A 21,392-nucleotide genomic window follows, 5' to 3' on the forward strand; every position below is an offset into this window, starting at 1 on the left:
AGCTGCAGAGGTGCCTGAGTGGCTCAGTCGGTTAAGCGTCTGACTCTTGAGTTCGGCTCAGGTTATAATCTCACAGTTCAGTTTCTCGTCAGGCTCTGCGCTCTCTCTCCCTCTCTCTCTTCTCCATTCCCCACTCATGCGTGCATGGTGTCTCTCAAGTAATAAACTTTAAGAAAAAAAAAAGCAAAATTGTCATTATTTGAAGATGATGTCATTATTAACTTAAAAAAACAAAGGAACACAACAGAAACTAGTAGATCTAGTAAGAGCATTTAGAAAGGTTGTAAAACATAAGATTAATATGCAGAAACCAGCAGTGTTTCTTTAAAAACAGTAGGGGAGCCTGGGTGGCTCAGTCGGTTAAGCGTCCGACTTCGGCTCAGGTCATGATCTCACGGTCCGTGAGTTCGAGCCCCGCGTCAGGCTCTGTGCTGACAGCTCAGAGCCTGGAGCCTGTTTCAGATTCTGTGTCTCCCTCTCTCTCTGCCCCTCCCCTGTTCATGCTCTGTCTCTCTCTGTCTCAAAAATAAATAAACGTTTAAAAAAAATAAAAAATAAATAAAAACAGTAATTGATTAGAAAATATGTGACTTTTAGGGGTGCCTGGGTGGCTCAGTTGGTTAAGCCTCAGACTTCAGCTCAGGTCATGACTCATGGTTTGTGGGTTTGAGCCCCACGTCGGGCTCTGTGCTGACAGCTCAGAACCTGGAGCCTGCTTCGGATTCTGTGTCTCCCTCTCTCTCTGCCCCTCCCCTGCTCTCATGCATGCCTTCTCTCTCTCCCTCATAAATAAGTAAACATTTAAAAATTTTAATTAAAAAAGGAGTTATGTAACTTTTAATATGGCATTCATAGCAATAAAACTAAACTAAAATGCCTTGCTGTAGACTAATAGAGTATAGGGTCTTTACAATAAAAATAATAAAACCTTCTGTTGAAGGAATGAAAAAAGACGTAAGTAAAGGGAGAGATACAGTCTGTTCTTGGATGAGAAGACTACATATTATAAAGGTATTTCTCAAATTAATCTAAAAATTCAATAATAAAACATCCCAAAACGATTTTTCAGAGATCTGAAAAACTGATTTTTGAAATTTATATGGAAGAATAAAGGTACCAAAATGGCTTTGAAGTTTTTGAAAAAGAACGGAGGATAAAGCTGTATTAATTAAAACCATGTGATATTAGTATATAAATTAATAACTAGATTAGTAAAATAGAATGATCTGTATGGGTCTATTCTGGAGTATCCAGACTGCTGGCTATTGGGGAATAAATTCCCCTATTAATTTTGGTGGATCATATTATAAAACTCTTCAAACTAGGGACGCCTGGGTGGCTCACTTGGTTGGGGGTCCGACTCTTGGTTTCAGCTTGGGTCAGAATCTTACAGTATGTCGGTTCAAGCCCCACATTGGGCTCTGTGCTAACAAGCAGAGCCTGCTTGGGATTCATTCTCTCTCTCTCTCTCTGCCTTACCCTGCTCTCTGTTTCTCTCTCTCAAAATAAATAAACTTGAAAAAACTTCAGAATGTTAGAAAAAATGTGGGAGACTAAAAGAATACTAAACAGGCAAAAGGAAAAGATAAGCAAAATCAGCAATATCTAATAAAACATGTTTAGCAAAGGACATTAGAAATGAAGATAGAAATAAGTCAGAGAAAGACAAATACTGTATGATTTCACTCATATATAGAATTAAATAACAAAGGGCAAAAAGAGAGAGACAAACCAAGAAACAGACTCATAACTATAGAGAACAAACAGGTAGTTATCAGAAGGGGGGTGGGAGGGTGGGGAAATAGGTGATGGGCATTAAAGAATACACTTAGTGTGATGAGCACTGAGTAACATATAGAATTGTTGAATCACTGTATTGTACACTTAAAACTAATATAACACTGTATGCTAACTATACTGGAATTGAAATTGAAAAACAATAAAATTTTTAAAAAATGAAGTTAAAGGACAAGTGTCAGATTGGGAGCATATATTTACCACAGAGATTAAGTGTTAAGAAGATATAATTTCTGGGGTGCCTGGGTGGCTCAGTCAGTTGAGCATCTGACTCTTGATTTCAGCTTGGGTCATGATCCCAGGGTTGTGAGATTGAGTTCTGTGCTGTGCATGGGGTCTGCTTGGGATTCTCTCTCTCTCTCTCTCTCTCTCTCTCTCTCTCTCTCTCTCTCTCTCTCACACACACACACACACAATCTCTCTCTCTCTCTTTTTCTCTCTTCCCCTCTTCCCCTCTCTGCTGCTCATGTGCTCACTCTTGCTCTCAAATAAATTTTTTAAATATGTAATTTCTGAAGATCACTGCAATCAAATAAGAAAAATGGACAACAGTATGAATTCCCAGAAGAAATTTAAATGCCCACTAAACAGGAAAAAGTACACAGAAAACTTATGCAATATAATTTCATATTCATTATGTTGACTTTAAAAGGCTGACAACAAAAACCATCCTCTTGTTAAAGAGGAACAAGAGTGATGGGAACTGGTACATTGCCTGTGTACTCAAATATACCAGGTAGTTATTGCCATATAAGAAACTATCCCAAAACTCAATGGCTTAAATTAGTTAAGTATTGATTATTACAGGGGCGCCTGGGTGGCTCAATCAGTTGAGCGTCCGACTTCAGCTCAGGTCATGATCTCAGAGCTTGTGGGTTCGAGCCCGACATCGGGCTCTGTGCTGACAGCTCGGAGCCTGGAGCCCACTTCGGATTCTGTGTCTCCCTCTCTCTGCCCCTAACCCACTCACATTCTGTGTCTGTCTCTCTCAAAAATAAATTAACATTAAAAAAAATTTTTTTTAAGTATTGATTATTACACACAGACCCATGGGTCTGCTTCTAGTGTCTACTCCGATGTCTGTGGCCAGCTCTGGGTCCAGTAGGCAGCTCTGCTGGTTTTAGCTGGGCTCTCACAGTGGGAGGTTAGCTGGCTCTAGGCTGCTTTGGAACACCCTCAGCTGAGACAGGTCTTTCATTCTTTTTTTTTTTTTTTTTTTTAATGTTTGTTTATTTTTGAGAGAGACAGAGACGGCGTGTGAGCAAGGGAGGGGCAGAGAGAGAGGGAGACAGATTCCGGAACAGGCTCCAGGTTCTGAGCTGTCAGCACAGAGCCCGGCACGGGGCTTGAACTCACGAACCGCGAGATCATGACCCGAGCATGACGCTTAACCAACTGAGCCACCCAGGTGCCCCTTTCTTTCTTCAGGAGAGTAGCTCTCGTGGCGATGGCAGAGTTCCAAGAGAAAAAGTAGAAACTACGAGAACTCTTGAGGCCTAGGCTTGGAACTGGTATGCCATCCTTCTGCGTTCTGTCGGCCAAAGCAAGTCATAAGGCCAGCCTTGTATAGGAGTAGGTTAATAGATCCTGTCTCTTGATAGGAAGAGCTGTAAAATTACATTTCAAAGGATGTGGATACAGGAAGAGGTGGGGAATTGCACTCATTTCTGCCACTGATGTACTGCATAGAAAAACTTGATAATATGTGGGAAAATTGGAGGTACCTATCATATGATCCAGAAACTCCCATACCTGGTAGGTAGCAAGGATATCTACAAGAAAGGTTTTGGGTTTGTTTTTGTTTTTTTGTTAAAAGTGTTTTTCATAATAGCAGGACTAAATGTCTAGCAACAAGTAAATGGATTAATTGTGGCAAATTCGTAAAGTAGAATACTGTTCAACAACTAACATGAATTAACTAGAACTATATGTTTCAATATATCTAAGACTCAGAATCATGATACTGAGGGGGAAAGGTTGCAGAAGATACTATCTTTTTTTTTTTTTTTTTTTTTTAGAGAGAGAGAGCAGGCACACATTTGGGGGGTGGGGGGGCGAGCAGAGAGAGAGAGAGAAATCTCAAGCAGACTCTGTGTCCAATGTGGAGCCCAGCGGGGCTCAATCCCACGATCCTGGGACTGTGACCTGAGCCAGAATCAAGAATCAGGCCCTCAACCAATTGAGCCACCCAGTTGCCCTTACCCTCATCCTTTTTTTTTAATTGAGTAAAGAAATATACAGAAAACACTATTTACCGTGAATAGTGGGTATATACCTAAGTAGTACAAGTATAAAGACATGCAGGAGAATGATAAACACCAAATTCAGGTGAGTAGCTACCTCTGAGGGCTGGGGAGTACCCAAGGGGCCTCGGTTGTACCAGCAGTTTTATTTATTTCTTTAAAAAAAAATACACAAAATGATATATTACCATTATTATTTTATTTACTTTTTTGATGTTTGAAATATTCATTTAAAAAACAAAACAGGGGCACCTCGGTGGCTCGGTTAAGCGGCCAACTCTTGATTTCAGCTCCCGTCGTAATCTCATGGTCGTGAGATCAAGCCCTGCGTTGGGCTCCTCACTGGGCATGGAGCCTGCTGAAGATTCTCTCTCCCCCTCTCTCCGCCCCTCCTCTCTTTCTCAGAAACAAAATACTCTGGGATGGGATATCACTGGACTTACTACAGTGGCTTCCCATCTGCTTTCATCTGTCTTCACTGTGATTCTTTCCTTCTGTAATTTAAGTTTGGCAGGTACCAGAAAGGTATGTGCATTAAGACAATATATTTGGGTTCATGGGTTTCCTCATACAGACACTTGCATTAGAGTCGCTCCCCTGAGCTCCTTTTGGGTCTGGGTTTATTGCTTTAATAGAGCAAGCTTTTCTACCACATTGCCCTTGAATGTTCAGAATCTTTGTTTTGGGATGCTCAGTCTTCCTCTGAGAGCTGCCTTCTAAATCAAAGGAAGTAGCAGGAAGCGTGCTGATACAGGACCACAATACCTGACTAAAAATGGGGCTTCAGCCATACTGGTAATTTTTCTCACGTGAGAAGTTCAGAAGCTGGACATTTCCCTCATTGCTTCAGCAGTTCAGCCACCTCAGGACTTTGGCTCGATTCTCATCGGTTCTCATCGATTCTCTTGCCCTCCCCCTTACAATCACAAGACGACTGACTGTAGCAGCTCCAAGTTTCAGGTCCCCGCTTCACAAGCAAGGTGTAGGGTTTCTTTTTGTGTAGCTCTTTTTATCATGGTGGGAACTCTTTCCCATAAGCCCCCAAGGGACATCTTCTCAGAAGCCATTGACCCAGAAGTGGGTCACGGCACACCTGGACCTGTCACTGGAGAGGGGAGTGGAACTCCCTGCGCCATACCGGGAGGGCCACAGCCCTCATCTGAACGGGATCTGGGTCTTACTGGCAGCCAAGTGGAAGGAATGTCTGTGGGTTAGACATCCATCATGTCTGCCAGAATGTCCGCCTTACAGTGAAAAATAGCTTTCGGAAGGTGACGATCCACTTTGTACCCCCCCAAACTAACAACAAAGCCAGACCATTTTAGGGGCATTCTCAAAGGCCCATCCATGCTAGTGCCTCTGCCGGAGTGTCGTGTACACACTCGGAGAGCTTACTAGAAGGAAAGATGGGATCCCTGGAGTCAACCTGGTTGGTACTTCCAATCTCAATAAAACACCCCACAGGGAAAAAAGACATTTGTGGGGTTTTTTTTTCTTTTTTCTTTTTAAAAAGTAGGCAGTTGGACGCCTGGTGGCTCAGTCCGTTAAGCATCCGACTTCAGCTCAGGTCAGCGTCTCACGGTTTGAGGGTTCGAGCCCCACATTGGGCTGTCAGCACAGAGCCCGCTTTAGATCCTCTGTCCCTTTCTCTCTCTGCCCCTCCCCTGCTCATGCTCGCTTGCTGTCTCTCATAAATAAATATTTTTTAAAAGAGGGTTTTCATTTTTTTTTAACTAATTTATGTATTTTGAGAGAGGGAGAGAGGTAGAGAGAGGGAGAAAGAGAATCCCAAGCAGACTCCGCACCATCAGCGCAGAGCCCAGTGTGGGGCTCGAACTCAGAACCGTGAGATCATGACCTGAACCAAAAACCGAGTCGGACGCCCAACCTGAGCCGCCCAGGCGCCCAATAAACATTTTTTAAAAATTAAAAAGTAGGCAGTTGCTCAAATTATTTTTGTTATCTAGACCTAAAGTGCTAGAATTGATGTTTTATACTTTGAAGTTCAAGGAAGCACTTGCCTGCATATGGTTGAATAGCGAAGGGCAATAGATACTTTATTTAGAATTCTTACTACTAGCTAAGATGGGCTTTTAAATAAAGACTCTGCCTCTGGATTAGGGGCTTTTGACATGTGGATTGGAATTATAACTGCTTTTATATGATTTTAAGAAGAATGGGTTCATGCCAGCATGGACTAGACCAAACTTACATATGCCCCGAATCAGATCTATCCCCAATGTCTGAGCCAACTCTCTGTCTCATGTGACCCTGACACCTACCCCAACTCGTAGGCAAGAATCATGTGAGAGATAAAAATAACTCTCTCCTGTTGCTTGTGGCAGCAGTTGAGCGGGAGCTAGCTCAGAGTTAATTGGACTATGGAGAATCGTGAAAACGTTAAATAGTTGCAGTGAACTCTGTCTTGAAGGACCTTTGCCTCTGAGGAATCTCCCTCTTGCTCAGCACTGTGACTTTAAAGAACTGAAATCCTCTTTCTTACTCGAGAGGCACCTCCTCTTAAGGAAACTGCTGAATCTCAATTTAGAAGCTGGTAAACATAAGAACATTCCTTTGCTTTTCACCATAGAATCACTGGTAGGATCACCCTAGATAGAATTCTCCAGAGTGGGGGCACCTGAGTCGCTCAGTTCGTTAAGCGTCTGACTCTTAGCTTTTTGGCTCAGGTCATGATCTCATGGTTTGGTGAGTTCAAGCCCTGTGTCAGGCTCTGCACCGGGGGCACAGAGCCTGCTTGGGATTCTCTCTCTCCTTGTCTCTGTCTCTCCCCCACTCACACTGTCTCCGTCTCTCTCAAATAAATAAGATAAAATAAAACTTGAAAAAGAATTTTCCAAAGTAGATCCCTTAAATATTGGTATAAAACTGGAAACACAGAGACAAATAAAGCTATTGTTAATTTCTACAACTTGACAGTTAATTAGAAGTGAAGAGAAATGTCACTGAAATTTAACTGTCCAGGTGTCAGCATTATTTAATTTACAGTAACCTTGATAAGAAAGCATCTGTTTTGGGGCGCCTTGAGTAACTCAGTTGGTTAAGCATCCAACTCTTAATCTCGGCTCAAGTCATGATCTCATGGTTTGTGAGGTCTAGCTCCATGTCAGGCTCTGTGCTGACAGTGTGGAGCCTGCTTGAGATTCTCTCGCTCCCTCTCTGCCCCTCTCCTGCTCGTGCATGCATATGCACATGCTCTCTGTGTCTCTCTCAAAACAAATAAGAATTTTTAAAAATGCATCTGCTTTATAAAGAAAACTGTTTTTGTGTTTTTTCCAACTGCCTATGGCACAGTAAATCATAGATATATGTTGGTATTGAATGCAGAAGATACTGTTAAAAGTTTTAAATTATATTGAGTTGTCATAATATTAAATTAGTTGTGCCCTTAAAAATTGAAGGTCATTTTCTAAACTTTTGGTTTCTTTAAGAAAAAAAAATAAGGGGCACTTGGGTGGCTCAGTTAAGCATCCGACTCTTGATCTCAGCTCAGGTCTTGCTCTCAGGGTCCAAGCCCCACATTGGGCTCTGTGCCAGGCATAAAGCCTACTTTAAAAAATAGGGGCGCCTGGGTGGCTCAGTCGGTTGGGTGTCCGACTTCGGCTCAGGTCATGATCTCACAGTTCATGGGTTCAAGCCCCATGTCGGGTTCTGTGCTGACAGCTCAGAGCCTGGAGCCTGCTTCAGGTTCTGTGTCTCCCTCTCTCTGCCCCTCCCCTGTTCACACTCTGTCTCTATTTCAAGAATAAATAAACATTAAAAAAAATTTTTTTTAATAAAAAATAATTGAACCGTTAGAACTACTGAAGAGAACTCTTTCTCTACTTTGTGGAAGAGCAATGTGAATGATGGCCTGTGTGAACCTCTGTGAATCTCCTTACCCCCCTTCCTTCCCTCCCAGCCTGACAGCCTTGCCCTTAGTCACTATCAGTGGGGACCTGTCACTGTGCAGGAGCACAGCTAAATTGATCTGAGCTTTTGGGCTGCCTGGGATCAGCGTACAGAATTGGCTTTCTAGCCTAAGCTGGCCTGCCATCTTGTCCCACTTGTTCAGGCAGCTTCATTGTTTAATTCATGAAGTACAATCTAACTTCTTAGCTCGCCGTGGAGTGCAGTTATCTCTAAAAATGTAGAGAATCAGTTTAGTAGCACCTGGCTGGCTCAGTCAGTGGAGCATGTAACTCTTGATCTTGGGGTTGTGAGTTTGAGCCCTACACTGGATGTGGAAATTACTTTTAAAAAAATAATATATTTTTTAAAAGGTGGTTTTTTTGTGTTTTTTTTTTTTTGTTTTTTTTTAATGTAGAGAATCAGTTTAAATAAGAAAGGGTAGACGTTTCTATTTGAGTAGACTCAAAAGCCACAGAGGAGAAAGAATGGGTAGGAACTGAAACAAGCATGTTGGCAAGAGAAAGGAAAAGGATTCTTTGGCACATAAATAGCAAAAATTAATTTCAAAGTATAACCTACCTAGGAGTCTCACCTTTAAATTGGCTTCTATTGTTTTTATTACTAAATATCTCTAGAGAACTTTTAGAGCACTCATTTTAAAGTTTTGTTCATTCTCTACAAACTTAATGAGCCCCTAATTTTTAGTTTATTGTACAAATAACATGGCAACGGTAATAGGAAATAAGTTACAGCATTCCCCAGGCATTTCCAGAGATTTCTCCTTCCCTTATTATCTCTCCCCACTTCTGCCCCTAGCATAGACAGATAAAAAAAATATAAAAAGCAAAAGCTAAAAAGACATAGCCTGGCTCAAAAGCAAGGTGGACACCATATCCACAGATCAGAAACAGTAGAAGTGCTGAATATCATGGAAGAGCTGCAGCCGGCCTGGCCTTGGGTGGTCAGACCCCTTGCAGTCGGGGGAGCCCAAGTTCCCAACGGAAAGGATACCAGGAGCTGAGACTTCCATTTTGAAAAAATTTTTTTTATTTTTTAAAATTTTTAAACATTTTTTATTTTTATTTTGTTTATTTTTGAGAGAGAGAGAGGAGAGACAGAGCGCAAGTGGAGGATGGGCAGAGAGAGAGGGAGACACAGAATCCAAAGCAGGTTCCAGGCTCTGAGCTGTCAGCACAGAGCCCAGTGCGGGGCTCGAACTCACGGACCATGAGATCATGACCCGAGCTGAAGTTGGATGCTCAACCGACTGAGCCACCCAGGCGCCCCAGGAGCTGAGACTTTTAGAAAGATGTGGGCCTGCGTAGAGAGGGGACACAGACCCAGTGCACACTAAAAGATGGAGCCAAACCACCCCCTAATTCCATGACTCTGCCTGTGGTATTCCCTGTGTCACCTTGGAGCAGGAGCCCTTAAACTGTCACTTTAAGACCAAGCTTTGGAGAGCTTGGTGAAAGCAGCCTCACAAGGAAGCTCTTCACTAATTGGAATATAAATTTACTTGAGATGAAGTGAATTTTGTAGCATGGCCTGACAAGGAACTGAAATATGTTCAGGGTATTCAAAGTTAAAGAAAGAATAACTTCCGTTTTAAAAGAACAAAAAAAATCATGGAAACAAAGGCATACGTAATGGAAACAGATACGTAAAGAACAGGTAGAAATGAGTAAAATCAAATGACTAGAGATGGGACAGCTCTAGTTTAGATTCAGTTGAAAAGAAAATTAAGTAATTGGAATAGACTGAAAAATTTACCTATGATGCATCAGAAAATCTTTTAAAAAATACCAAAGGGCCAATGGAAGATACAGAGTATATAAAGGCCTGCCACTGTGTAAAGTTGCCCCCTCCCTGTCACTGTTCTGTTCGTCACCTTGTCCTGCGCATCTCTGTCAATACCTGTCACTAGCAGAATCACCACATTTGTGTATTTGTTGATTTACTCTTTACCAAGTTTCTATACGGTATGCGCTCTGTTTGGGGCATACTGTATAAAGACAGCCAAGATTAAGTAAGATAAGGATCTTGCTCTCGTGGGTCTTGTGTTCTAGCCTATTCATCACCATACCTCTGGCACATACACTGTTATCTGGCTCAAATTAGCATTCAGTGTATTTGTTAAGTGAATGGATTAATTAATGAAGTAATTAATCTCTCAAAATACCTTCTGTGTGCCTTCATGGCCTTGATTATCTGCTGTGTTTGGCCAGCTTTGCAGTGGGGAGAGAGACAGGGAGGAGATGAGAGAAATCCTCCCTCCCCAGAGTACACCCTGCTCTTACCAGTCTGTGACACACAGGAAATACGGGTGACCTCCAGAGACCTGGAGTTCGCCTAACATGTGTCCTCTTGGTTTTTGATTCAGAATGAGACCAGCAATGTGAACAGTATTAATGTGTTAATTTTTCTTTTTCACTTTTCAGGCTGGAGTAAAAGGGACATTGGGAAGATTAGTTGGAATTTTTGAGGTAAGTCAGTTAAAATCTTTGGTGCAATTGGTATCATATTAGTAACCATATTGTGTTATGTATGTGTGTGTGTATGTATACACACACACATACACAATGTATATATATACATACACACATATACGCGCGCACACACACACATATATATACATGCATGTATACATGTATATATACATACATATCTTTGTCTTAGTCCATTTGGGCTGCTATAACAAAACAGTGGCTTATAAACAATAGAAATTGATTCCTCACAGTTCTGGAGGTTAGGAAGTCCCAAGATCAAGGCACCAGCAGATTCAGTGTCTGGTGAGAACCACTTCCTGGTTCATAGTTACGGTTTCTCCTGCTGTCCGAAAGTAGGGTGTTCGTATGCAACCTTTTGTAAGTTGAAGTGATAAGAAGTGAATAAGCAATTAATTTATATGCAGACTTTTTTTTTAGCATTTCCAGAACCAAAACGGTACCTCTCTCAGGCTTTTCTTATACCTCAGGACACATCTTGTTAACGGACGCGCAAAGTAAATCAAGATAAAGCACAGATGCTCACAGCCTCATTTCAAAGCCTTGGCGGCTTGATGAGGAAATGCCGAGTGTCGCTCTCGGGGAAGGAGTTTGGGGGTGCCGCTCCCCACGTTCCAGATGTGCACTGCTGCTCTCATGGCTCGCTGCAACATAAATGCTAAATGGTGGTTTTGCTTTTCACCTCTTTTTTATAAAAGCAAAACTCCTCTTCGGATTTCTTTCAGTTAGCAGAAACGGGTACTAATGTAGGTCTTCCGTAAAAGTGAAGCGTCATACCTAGAACTTTTGAACAGCAGCACATTCCAGTAGCTGTCTCTCTACATGTTCTCACATGGCAAAAGAGGGAAGGTTGCTTGCTGGGGTCTCTATCATGGCACCAATCCCATTTGTGAGGGTTAGCGCTCCTCACCTAATCCCCTCCCAAAGGCCCTCTCCTAATGCTATCCCATTGGGAATTAGGATTTGAGCCTCTGAATTGTGGGGGGGGCGTAAACATTCAGTCCGTTATAGTCTCAATCTAGCATAGATGCTGTCTTTGTTTCACTGACTTTTCAAAACAAAGCAGCACCAGCAGAGAATAACTTGCTTTCTTCTTTAAACTCCCATAGTCTCCTCCAAACAAATAGAATTATTTGTAAGTGCAGGCACACCTCAGAGATACTGCAGGTTCAGTTCCACACCACCTCAATAAAGCAAATATTGTGATAAAGCAGGTCAAATGTTTCTTTGTTTTTGTTCAGTGCATATAAAAGTTGTATTTACACAATACTGTAGTCTGTGAAGTGTATACATACACTTAGAGTACGTATGTTAACATATATACCTTTATTTAAAAATACTTTATTGCTGGGGCGCCTGGGTAGCTCATTCGGTTAAACGTCTGACTCTTAGTTTCAGCTCAGGTCATGATCTCACGGTTTGTGAGTTCGATCCCTGCATCAGGCTTTGTACTGACAGCATGGAGCCTGCTTGGGATTCTCTCTCTCTGCCTCTCCCCCACCCACACGCACACGTATGCTCTTTCTCTCTCTAAATAAATAAACTTCAAACCCTTTATTGCTAAAAAATGCTAACCATTGTGAGCTTTCATCAAGTTAAGTTATAATCTTTTTGCTGGTGGAGGGTCTTGCCTCCATGTTGATGGCTGCTGACTGATCCAGGGTCATGGTTGCTGAGAGTTGGGGTGGCTGTGGCAATGCCTTAAAATAAGTTTGCTGCATCGATCGACTCTTCCTTTCATGAACCATATCTGTGTAGCAGGCAATGCTCTTTGTTAGCATTTTACCCACAGTAGAACTTCTTTCAAAATTGGAGTCAGTCCTCTCAAACCCTGCCACTGCTTTATCAACTACCTTTATGGAATACTCTGAATCTTCTGTTATCATTTCAACAGTCTTCATAGCATCTTCACCACGGGTAGATCCCATCTCAAGAAATCACCTTCTTTGCTCATCCACGAGAAGCAACTCCTCATCTGTTAAAGTTTGATATGAGTTGGGCAGTCCTGGGTGGCTCAGTCAGTTAAGTGTCTGACTTCGGCTCAGGTCACAGTCTCGCGGTTTGTGAGTTCGAACCCCACATCGGGCTGTGCACTAGTGGTGTGGAGCCTGCTTGGGATTCTCTCTGCCCCATCCCCACTTGCGCTCTCTCTCTCAAAATAAATAAATAAATGGGACACCTGGGTGGCTCAGTCAGTTAAGCGTCCTACTTTGGCTCAGGTCATGATCTCACAGTTTGTGAATTCCAGCCCCACGTCGGGCTCTCTGCTCACAGCTCCGAACCTGGAGCCTGCTTTGGCTTCTGTGTCTCCCTCTCTCTCTGCCCCTCCCCTGCTCTCACTCTGTCTGTCTCTGTCTCTCTTGTCTCTCTCAAATTAATTAATTAAAAAATTAAAGAAATGAAGATGTTTAAATAAATAAGTAAAGTTTTTAAAAAAAGTTTGATAATGAACTTGCAGCAGCTCAGTCCCATCTTCAAACTCCACTTCTGATTCTAGTTCTCTAGCTGTGTCCACCATATCTTCAGTTATTTCCTCCACTGAAGTCTTGAACCCCTCAAAGTCCTTCACAAAGGTTGGAGTCAACTTCTTCCAAACTCCTGTTAATGTTGATATTTTTACCTTTTTCCATAAATTACCAGTGTCCTCGAGGGTATCTAGAATGGTGAATCCTTTCAGAAGGTTTCCAGTTTACTTTGGCCAGATCCATCAGAGGAATCACTGTCTATGGCAGCTGTAGCCTTATGAAATGTATTTCTTAAATAGTAAGGCTTGAAAGTTGAAGTCGCTCCTTGACCCATAAGCTGTGGGATGGATGTTTTGTTAGGCATGAAAACATTAATCTCAGTGTCCATCTCCATCAGAGCTCTTGAATGACCAGGTGCACTGTCGATGGCAGTAATATTTTGAAAGGAATCTTTTTTTTTTTTTTCTGAGCAGGAGGTCTCAGCAGTGGGCTTAAAATATTCAGTAAACCATGTTGGAAACAGATGTGCTGTCATTCAGTCTTTGTTCCATTTATAGAGCACAGGCAGGGTAGATTTAGCAGAACTTTGAAGGGCCCTAGGATTTTTGGAATGGTCATTGACCATTGGCTTCAACTTTGAGTCACCAGCTACCTCTAAACAGAGAGTCAGTCTGTCCTTTAAAGCTTTGAAGCCAGGCATTGACCTCTCTAACTATGAAAGTCCTAGGTAGCATCTTTTTCCAATAGAAGGTTGAAAATCTGTTGTTGAGTGCAGTCACCTTCATGATTGATTTTAGCCGGACCTTCTGGATAACTTGCTGCAGCTTCCACATCAACACCTGCCGCGTCCCCTTGCGCTGTGGTGGGAGGGAGACGGCGTCTTTCCTTAAACTTCATCAACCAAGGCTTTCTTCTGCAGCGTCCCCACCTCTCTCAGCCTTCACAGAATCGAGAGTTAGGGCCTTGCTCTGGAATAGGCTTCGGCTTCCGGGAATGTTACAGCTTCTTTGATCTTCTATCCAGACCACTCCAACTTTCCCCATATCGACAATAAGGCTGTTTGGCTTTCTTGTCATGCGTGTGTTCACTGGAGTAACACTTTTGATTTCCTTCAAGAACTTTTCCTTTGCGTTCACAAGTTGGCTAACTTGTACAAGTGGCCTAGCTTTCAGCCTTTTTTGGCTTTCCACATGCCTTCCTCACTGAGCTTAATCATTTCTAGCTTCTGATTTAAAGTGAGAGTAAGAGACACAATTCTTTCTCTCCCTTGAACATTTAGAGGCCACTGTGGGGTTATCGATTGGCCTAATCTTAATTTTGTTGTGTCTCAGCAAATAGGGAGACCCAAAGAGAGGGAGGATGACAGGGAGGGACAGGAATGGCCGGTCAGTGGAGCAGTCAGAGCACACACATTTGTCAGTTAAGTTCACTGTCTTACAGGAGTGTCGTTTGTGGCACCCAAAACAATTACAATAGTAACATCAAAAATTATTGATCACAGATCACCATAGCAAATATAATAATAATAAAAAGTCTGAAACACTGTGAGACTTACCAAAAGGATAGACACGAAGTGAGCAAGCACTGTTAGAAGAATGGCACCTATGGGCTTGCTCCATGCAGCGTTGCTGTAGACATTCGAGTCGTAAAAAAGCAGTCGCTGTGAAGCACAATGAAAGAAGGTATGCCCGGATTACTTATCCCGTCCCTACCTCTCTTCCTCTTCTCTCAGGGTGTGAGGAGGGCAGATAAGTGTAGAGAAGACAGGAGGAAAAAGAAGATCCGAGTCACTATCGCAGAGGTGGAAGAAACAAGGAAATAGGCCGGGGTAGAGGTTTGGAGGGAGGCGGAAGCAAGTGAGAAATTGGGAATAGAGATGAGCAAGGTTAGCAGAAGGGGAGATGCGTGACGTCAGAGCTCGCTTGTACTGATAGAACCCCCGCCACCCGCAGCCTCTTCTCCTTCTTGTGTTTCAGCGAGTTAAATTTACTTGGTGCCTTTTGCATGAGAGATCACAAACTTCATTCTCACAGCATTCCTGTGAGGTTGTACTGAGGGGAAAGGGAAAGAAAAAAGAGATTAAAGCCTCGGCTTTAGAAGCCCAGCCAAAGAGCACAACCTTAAATGCAAGTGTGGCCTGTTCTAAATAGGCCATCTGGCACCATTCCCTGTATGATTGATTGTAGGACAATTAAAAGTGAAAGGAATCCTTGTATCTGTGCTCTGGACATATGGCTAAGAGTGTGTTTCACTTAAGTAATCTCAGCTCTCTAAGGGAAAGCTGTTTCTCTGTCCTTCTCTCTTTGCCCTTCAGAACCAGGAGAGGAAGCACAGAACGTATGTCTATGTGCTCGTTGTCACAGAAGTGCTGGAAGACTGGGAAGATTCAGTTAACATTGGTAAGTTGTCCCCAGATAGCCTCCAAAATGCTCCCCACAATGGGCCCTGGCCCACAGGTCATCACCCAGAGCCAGAAGCGAGCCTGATAAAAGAAATAATAGAAGGATACGTTTAATGACACAAACATGTCCATTTTGAACTTGTGAAAGTTAGTATTTTGAAGTGTTTAAAAGGAAGTTGAAGTTGGGTACGTGGTCCACAAATAGAAACATAGCACGTAAAAATAAGAAAAGACTGTTTCTAAAGTCGAATCGGACCCTCCTCAGCAGGTACCGACCCTCCTCCACAATGCTGGCCACGAAACCCCGCTGAGAGCAGACCCTCGGCTGTTCCTTATGATGATGCTTGTTCACATGGTTGGGGAAAGCTGTTGGTTTGGCAGGGTGAGCCTCTCCCTCCAGAGTCATTTAATAGACACAGAGTCTTGGGCGTAGTTTCCAGTGTTACTCCTATTACCCTTTGGGTGCCCCTGCCTTTCTCCTAAGGAGCCGTTTTCTTTGATCTCTCAAATCAGTATTGGATGTGTATCTTTTGAACTAAAAACATAGGTGATCTAATGGTTGGTTCATGGTTTAATCTTTTGCCTCTAAAGGAAAGTATATTCTAGAAAAGTGTAATATTAATTTAACAACGTCTGTTATAATCAGCAAACGGATAATAAAATTCACTTGCTAGAACCTCTCCCTTTATTGTGTGTATGCACTTTGCCACCATGGCCCTCACACTGCTGATCGGGGCATCTCACAGCCCTTCAGCTTTTAATGGCTTCGTATCTGGTAAGGATGCAGTATGCTTAAGTAAATAAATTCAGTGGGGGGTTATTAAAAATAGACTCCTTGACAGCCAGTGCTAGGGCTTTAAAAGGAGACAGAGATGAGTGTGGTGTGGCCCTGTCCTCAGAGCACTCTGTCAGGCGGGAGTCACACACTTGTGAGAGGAATTTTCAAGGTACCATTGCTCTATTAATATCCAACAAGCCTTTCACCTTGTACTACTTCTGAGAACTGAAATAATGAAATAATCTAAAATATGGAGGCTAAATCTGCAAGCCTTCCTTCCAGTGAGCCTTTTCCAGGTGGAAATTGGGTCTTAAACAGACACCTCCGTGAAGGATAAGTGAGCTAAGGCACACTCGTCTGATGGACTGTCACGCAGCTGTTAAACGCGGACTTACGAAAGCTAGTGTACCACGGGGAGGTGCTTATGAATTGGTGTTGGTGAGTGAGGAAAGCAGGGTACCGACCGATACACACATGACTTAGAGCTACTTTAAATAGGAATTTGAAATGAAAACAAAAACGAGGGCCTGGCTTTGACCTACAGAATTGGCAGTGACGAAAGACAAGGTAGCAGTGCTGGCGGGGTGGGTGAGAACGGCATCCCAGCACACACAGGCAGCCCTGGGGCTCGGGATGGTCTTTCTGGAAAGCAGTTTGGCATTACAGGTCACAAGGTCTTCGGAGCCCAAATGTTTTATTCATCTCAGGTCTAGGCATCTTCCCCTGGGAGGTTAAAAGAAAAACAGATAAAGTGTTTTTTTTTTTAATTGTAGCATGATTTATAACAACTAAAATCGCAGACTGTTGATGTCCAGTGATGGGGACGCGGTTGTGTGAATGGCAGCACGTCCATGTTGGATGTTATGATGTAGTGCAGCCATTAAATGTCACGTTTGGCATAACCTAGAAGAGCGCTCCAGAAACGGCGTGAAGTAAAAAAAGAAGTAATAACAATATCGATCATAAGCAAGCTCTTAACAGCATGTGCTGTGTGCCAGGTCTTGTTCAGACGGCTTACATATTAATCCTCACAGCAGACTTGTGAGATAGGTGCACTGTCCCTACAGATGAGGAAAGTGGGGCACAGCTCAGTACCTAGCGCAGCCACTTATGCCAAACTGACAGTTCATGAGAGCCAGTGATGCGATGGGAGCCCAGCAGATTCGCTCCAGCAGCCATGTGTCCAACCACAGCACTCTTACTAGAGCTTCTCGGGATTCGGGGCATCTTAAAAGCACGATCCCAGTTACAGCTGTCAAGCGCAGTGCCTTCTTCCAGTTCGATGAAGGAAAAGCAAAAGGCACTAAAATATTTAGAGTAGTCCTTTCTGGTTTATAATGTTAACGGGTAATTTCCATATTCTTCATACTTTCTTCCATTTTCCAATTTTAAGCAATCCTCTTTTACTGTGAGAGAAAAAATAAAGGATTTTAAAACACGAATTTGGGCGGGGGGCGGGGGGGTAGATAAGATAACAAACTGAAAAGTTAATAGTGATGGTGTTCTGTTCTTAAAAATATTTTGTAATATGTTAGTACATAACTCTTAAACGCAAAGTTTAAATGAACATCTGATTGATGACAAGCAGCCATCCTAATAATTCTGGAAGCTGACGCTCATGTTGAGTTTTGCAGGAGGTGGGGATGCTGGCGGCGCCTCCGGAGTGTACGTGCGGGCCGAGCAAGGCCCAGAGGCCCAGCAACGCAGGAAGAGACCACGAGCAGCAGCTCTCTCCGGAGGGCGCGGTGTACCGTTAGCCCCTCACTCTTCAGATGTCAGCGTTGCACATGGTCTCTTTCCTGCATCTGACACCCGTAGTGTTGGAGGCATGGAAGCAGGCTTGCATTGTTCTTGTAAGAAAAGAGAGTAAGGAAAACTAGCTCTGTAACGCATCGTCTTAAAGTGTTGATAACCGTTGGCTTTCCTGTTTTCGTCTGCATTTTCTCCAGAGTTATAAGATCAGAAACTTTTTGTCGCTTTCCTTTTGTGCTGATTTTTTTTTTTCTCTCTCTGCCTCCACAGGAAGGAAGAGGGAATGGTTTAAAATAGAAGATGCCATAAAAGTGCTTCAGTATCACAAACCGGTGCAGGCATCGTATTTTGAAACGTTGAGGCAAGGCTACTCAGCCAACAACGGCACCCCGGTCGTGGCCACCACGTACTCGGTTTCTGCTCAGAGCTCGATGCCAGGCATCAGATGACTGAAGGCTTCGTGTAAGAGGAATGGAAATTGGAAACTAGACTGAAGTGCAGATCTCCCCTCCCCTGCTCTTTTCACCTCTCCTCACAGGCCTCCTCTTCAATAAGACATGATGGGCAGCAGAGAAAGGGTTTATTGATGATGTTGCTGTTTGGTGTTAAGTGATGGGCTTTTTCTTCTCTTTTTATGGAGGGGGGCGGGGGGATGGGCATGTAATTTGTAAGTACTTTGGTGCATGATCGGTCCCTCCCTTTTCACACCCCCACAATTGTCTAAGGAGACAAACAGCCTTCCCTCTGCCTTGGATTCTGAAGTGTTCCTGTTTGTCTCTTCCCAGCCCTGGCCAGACATTCTTCTTTGATTTTTAATTTTTTTTTTATTAAAAAGATACCAATATGAGATGACACCTTTCAAGAATTTGTCCTGTACTGCGCTGTTCAGTCCAGTAGGTTGGTCACTTCCACTGCAGGATACATTTATCTACACATTATATACTGGGCATATAATATGTAAATAAATGACTTTTAGAAGAGGAATTTAACTGTTTAATTTTTCAAGGTTTGGTCTTGTTTTTTAAATTCGGGGTGTTTCTGGAATGGAGAGCCTCAGAGTTAATTTACCTTTTTGTTTTTGATGCTAGTGGCTAGGTAAGTTTCCCTGTCCGCTCCCCTTTCCCCAGTCACTGACTGTAGTTCTATAGGGTACGGAGAGTTTAGCTACCTTCCTAGTGCTCCCAGGACTCTTCTCAAAGCTGTGTTTCCATGCCAAGAAAGAAACAGGAAGAAACCTATTTTCTTTTTTATTATCGAGTCAGGAGCAAATGGCCTCAGCTCAGACCTGGAGAAACAATGATAGAAATTGAATTCCTCCCTACATGTTGACAATAGGGATTTGAACTGGATTCTTGGGATTACTCTCGCAAAAACTGGAGCATCGAGCTTTGTTTCTATCCTGCTGGTTGGAATTTTTTCCATAATGCTACTTATTGCCAACAGTGGCCTCTCTCCTTGTGCATACATGCCTTACACCATGCCGAATGGGATACACTGTCCTTGTGCTGAAGCATCCAGCTGTACTTGGCAAGCGCCAGGGTTCGGTCCCGTCCCCATCCTGGGTAACCATGTTAAGTTCCTGAAAAGTAACACAGGAGGAAAATTCAGGTGTTGGCTTATCTTTGTGATGTTACAGCATTTGGAATTGCACCATGGAGCATGCACAGAAATATTAAATTTGTCTCCCACTGGGATGCAGAAGGTCCACCTTTTGCTGAGAAATCGTGTGGGAGAATGCTCCGTCATTTACTAGAACAGCTACATAACGCGTTGGCTCAGTGCAGCTGTCGCGTTGGTCTCTGATACAGGTTTCATGCTGGCTTCATTTGCCAGTTGTGTTGTTCGGTTGGGAGGTTTACAGAAAAGGGTCTTGAGATCGAGGGGTGGGCCTGGGAGTGGGGACACTGATCAATCCCTGGTGTAGGACAGGAGTTCGTTGCTGTCCTCTTAGTGGCATCTCCTTTGTCAAGACGTAGCCAAGATGTGAAATTGAAATCGTAGTTCTCTTTATTTAAAACTTCTAATAAACACTCAAACGTTGAAAAGTTTTGCTCTTCCCTCCCACTAAAAGAGATGTATGTATCCAGTAGGCCTGTGTCATTCAGTGTTCCACATTTTGGGGGCATCTTTCGGTGAGCTTTAAACTTTGCCGTCTGTTCTCAGTGTGCATCTTCTCCCAGTCTTGAGGCACCGATCCAACAAGTAGTGCCCACAGTTTCCTTAGGATGCTGTCCTACCTCTGGGATAGGGATGTCCCCAAGTAAGGGTCCCAGTGGATAGAAACAGTACCATGGGATTTGAGTCTAAATACCAACTCGCTGTTCACATGTCCTACTCAGAAACGAACATATTGCTGCTTGTTGCCTGATTGAGAGCATTGTAAGTTTCTGTCCAAAGAAATAAAGGAGAAAATGAATTAAATTCAACTAAGCACTGAGTGGAATCCAAAAACACATTCTTCCAACTAAATTCTACCTTTGTGATATGGATTGAAAGTACTTCGCAGGAAAACAGTCAGTACCCCTGAAAAGGGAACTGCAGCGTTCATAGTGATTTGTGCATTTTTTTAAATTGTCTAAGGATGCTTTTACTGGGCTGGTGTCACAACACGTTACCCTACCGGGTCCACTTGGGATTGATGTTGGCGTCTTTGGGTCAGGAAAGTGAACTGTGCCAAGAAGCATCTTTCAGTGACATGAATGGATCCTATTAATGCAGTTAACTGAGGAAATTGTGCTGATGCTTTCTTAACTGACAAAAAGGGGCTTTGTCCAACCAGAATTGTTGAAACTGGTGCTATTTTCTGTTGCACTGGGATTCTGATGAGCAGGGATTGGTGGTTTTTTCCTCCCTGGCACCCTTAACAACATGGCTGTCTTTCCTGGTGTGTGGTCATAGCCCTTTTGTGATAGATTACTTAGACCCCTGGGTGCAATAGCCTTTGTACCTCCCCAGAGAAATCAAGGAGAGGCAAAAGGAAGCGCAGAAATCCTGCTTGCAGAATCTTTCTTTGACGCTGATTTGCCATGAATTCTACAAGTATTCACCTGATTCAGACTTGACAGAAACCAGTTGTTGTGTACAGGGCAGGTTAATAAAGTCTCTTTCTCACAGTGAATTTGCATGTCCTAGATTCGGGTTATTACTGGAGCATCCATCACAGTCTTCCATGCTCAGGATAGAGAAAGATAGCATTGGATATTTTTAAATAAAACTTTGTTTTTAGTTTAAAGATTTGCAGCCATTGGGGGAACATCAGTGAGGTTATGCCATCTTTTTGGACCAGGACTGTGTGTGTGTGTGTGTGTGTGTGTGTGTGTGTGTGTGAGAGAGAGAGAGAGAGAGAGAGAGAGAGAGAGAGAGGGAGAGAAAGGCTACCGGGAGTCAGCTGTATTAGATTTTTTTGTAGCCTCCCAGAATGGCGCAGCCCATGAAACAGAGGAGTCTTGATTTTCCCCATAGCAAACATAGCACGATGGAAAAGTTAACGAGTTGACCATGTTTTGTTTTTACAAGTGTCTGCGGCCCCATCTGCCCTGC

At 43.1% G+C, this 21,392-nt stretch overlaps 1 protein-coding gene across 1 annotated transcript in view; it reads left to right on the forward strand.

The window, feature by feature from the left end:
- The window catches only part of NUDT3 (nudix hydrolase 3), a 125,314-nt gene extending 106,465 nt beyond the window's left edge, over positions 1-18,849 (forward strand). The window contains exons 3-5 of the mRNA XM_027057956.2: positions 10,391-10,435; positions 15,236-15,320; positions 18,123-18,849. Of these exons, the coding sequence (XP_026913757.1) occupies positions 10,391-10,435; positions 15,236-15,320; positions 18,123-18,301 (309 nt within the window). The 3' untranslated portion in view covers positions 18,302-18,849. The remainder of the gene's footprint in view (positions 1-10,390; positions 10,436-15,235; positions 15,321-18,122) is intronic.
- The last annotated feature ends 2,543 nt before the right edge of the window (positions 18,850-21,392 follow it).

This window comes from Acinonyx jubatus, chromosome B2 (assembly GCF_027475565.1).
Source record: "Acinonyx jubatus isolate Ajub_Pintada_27869175 chromosome B2, VMU_Ajub_asm_v1.0, whole genome shotgun sequence".
Taxonomy (NCBI): domain Eukaryota; kingdom Metazoa; phylum Chordata; class Mammalia; order Carnivora; family Felidae; genus Acinonyx; species Acinonyx jubatus.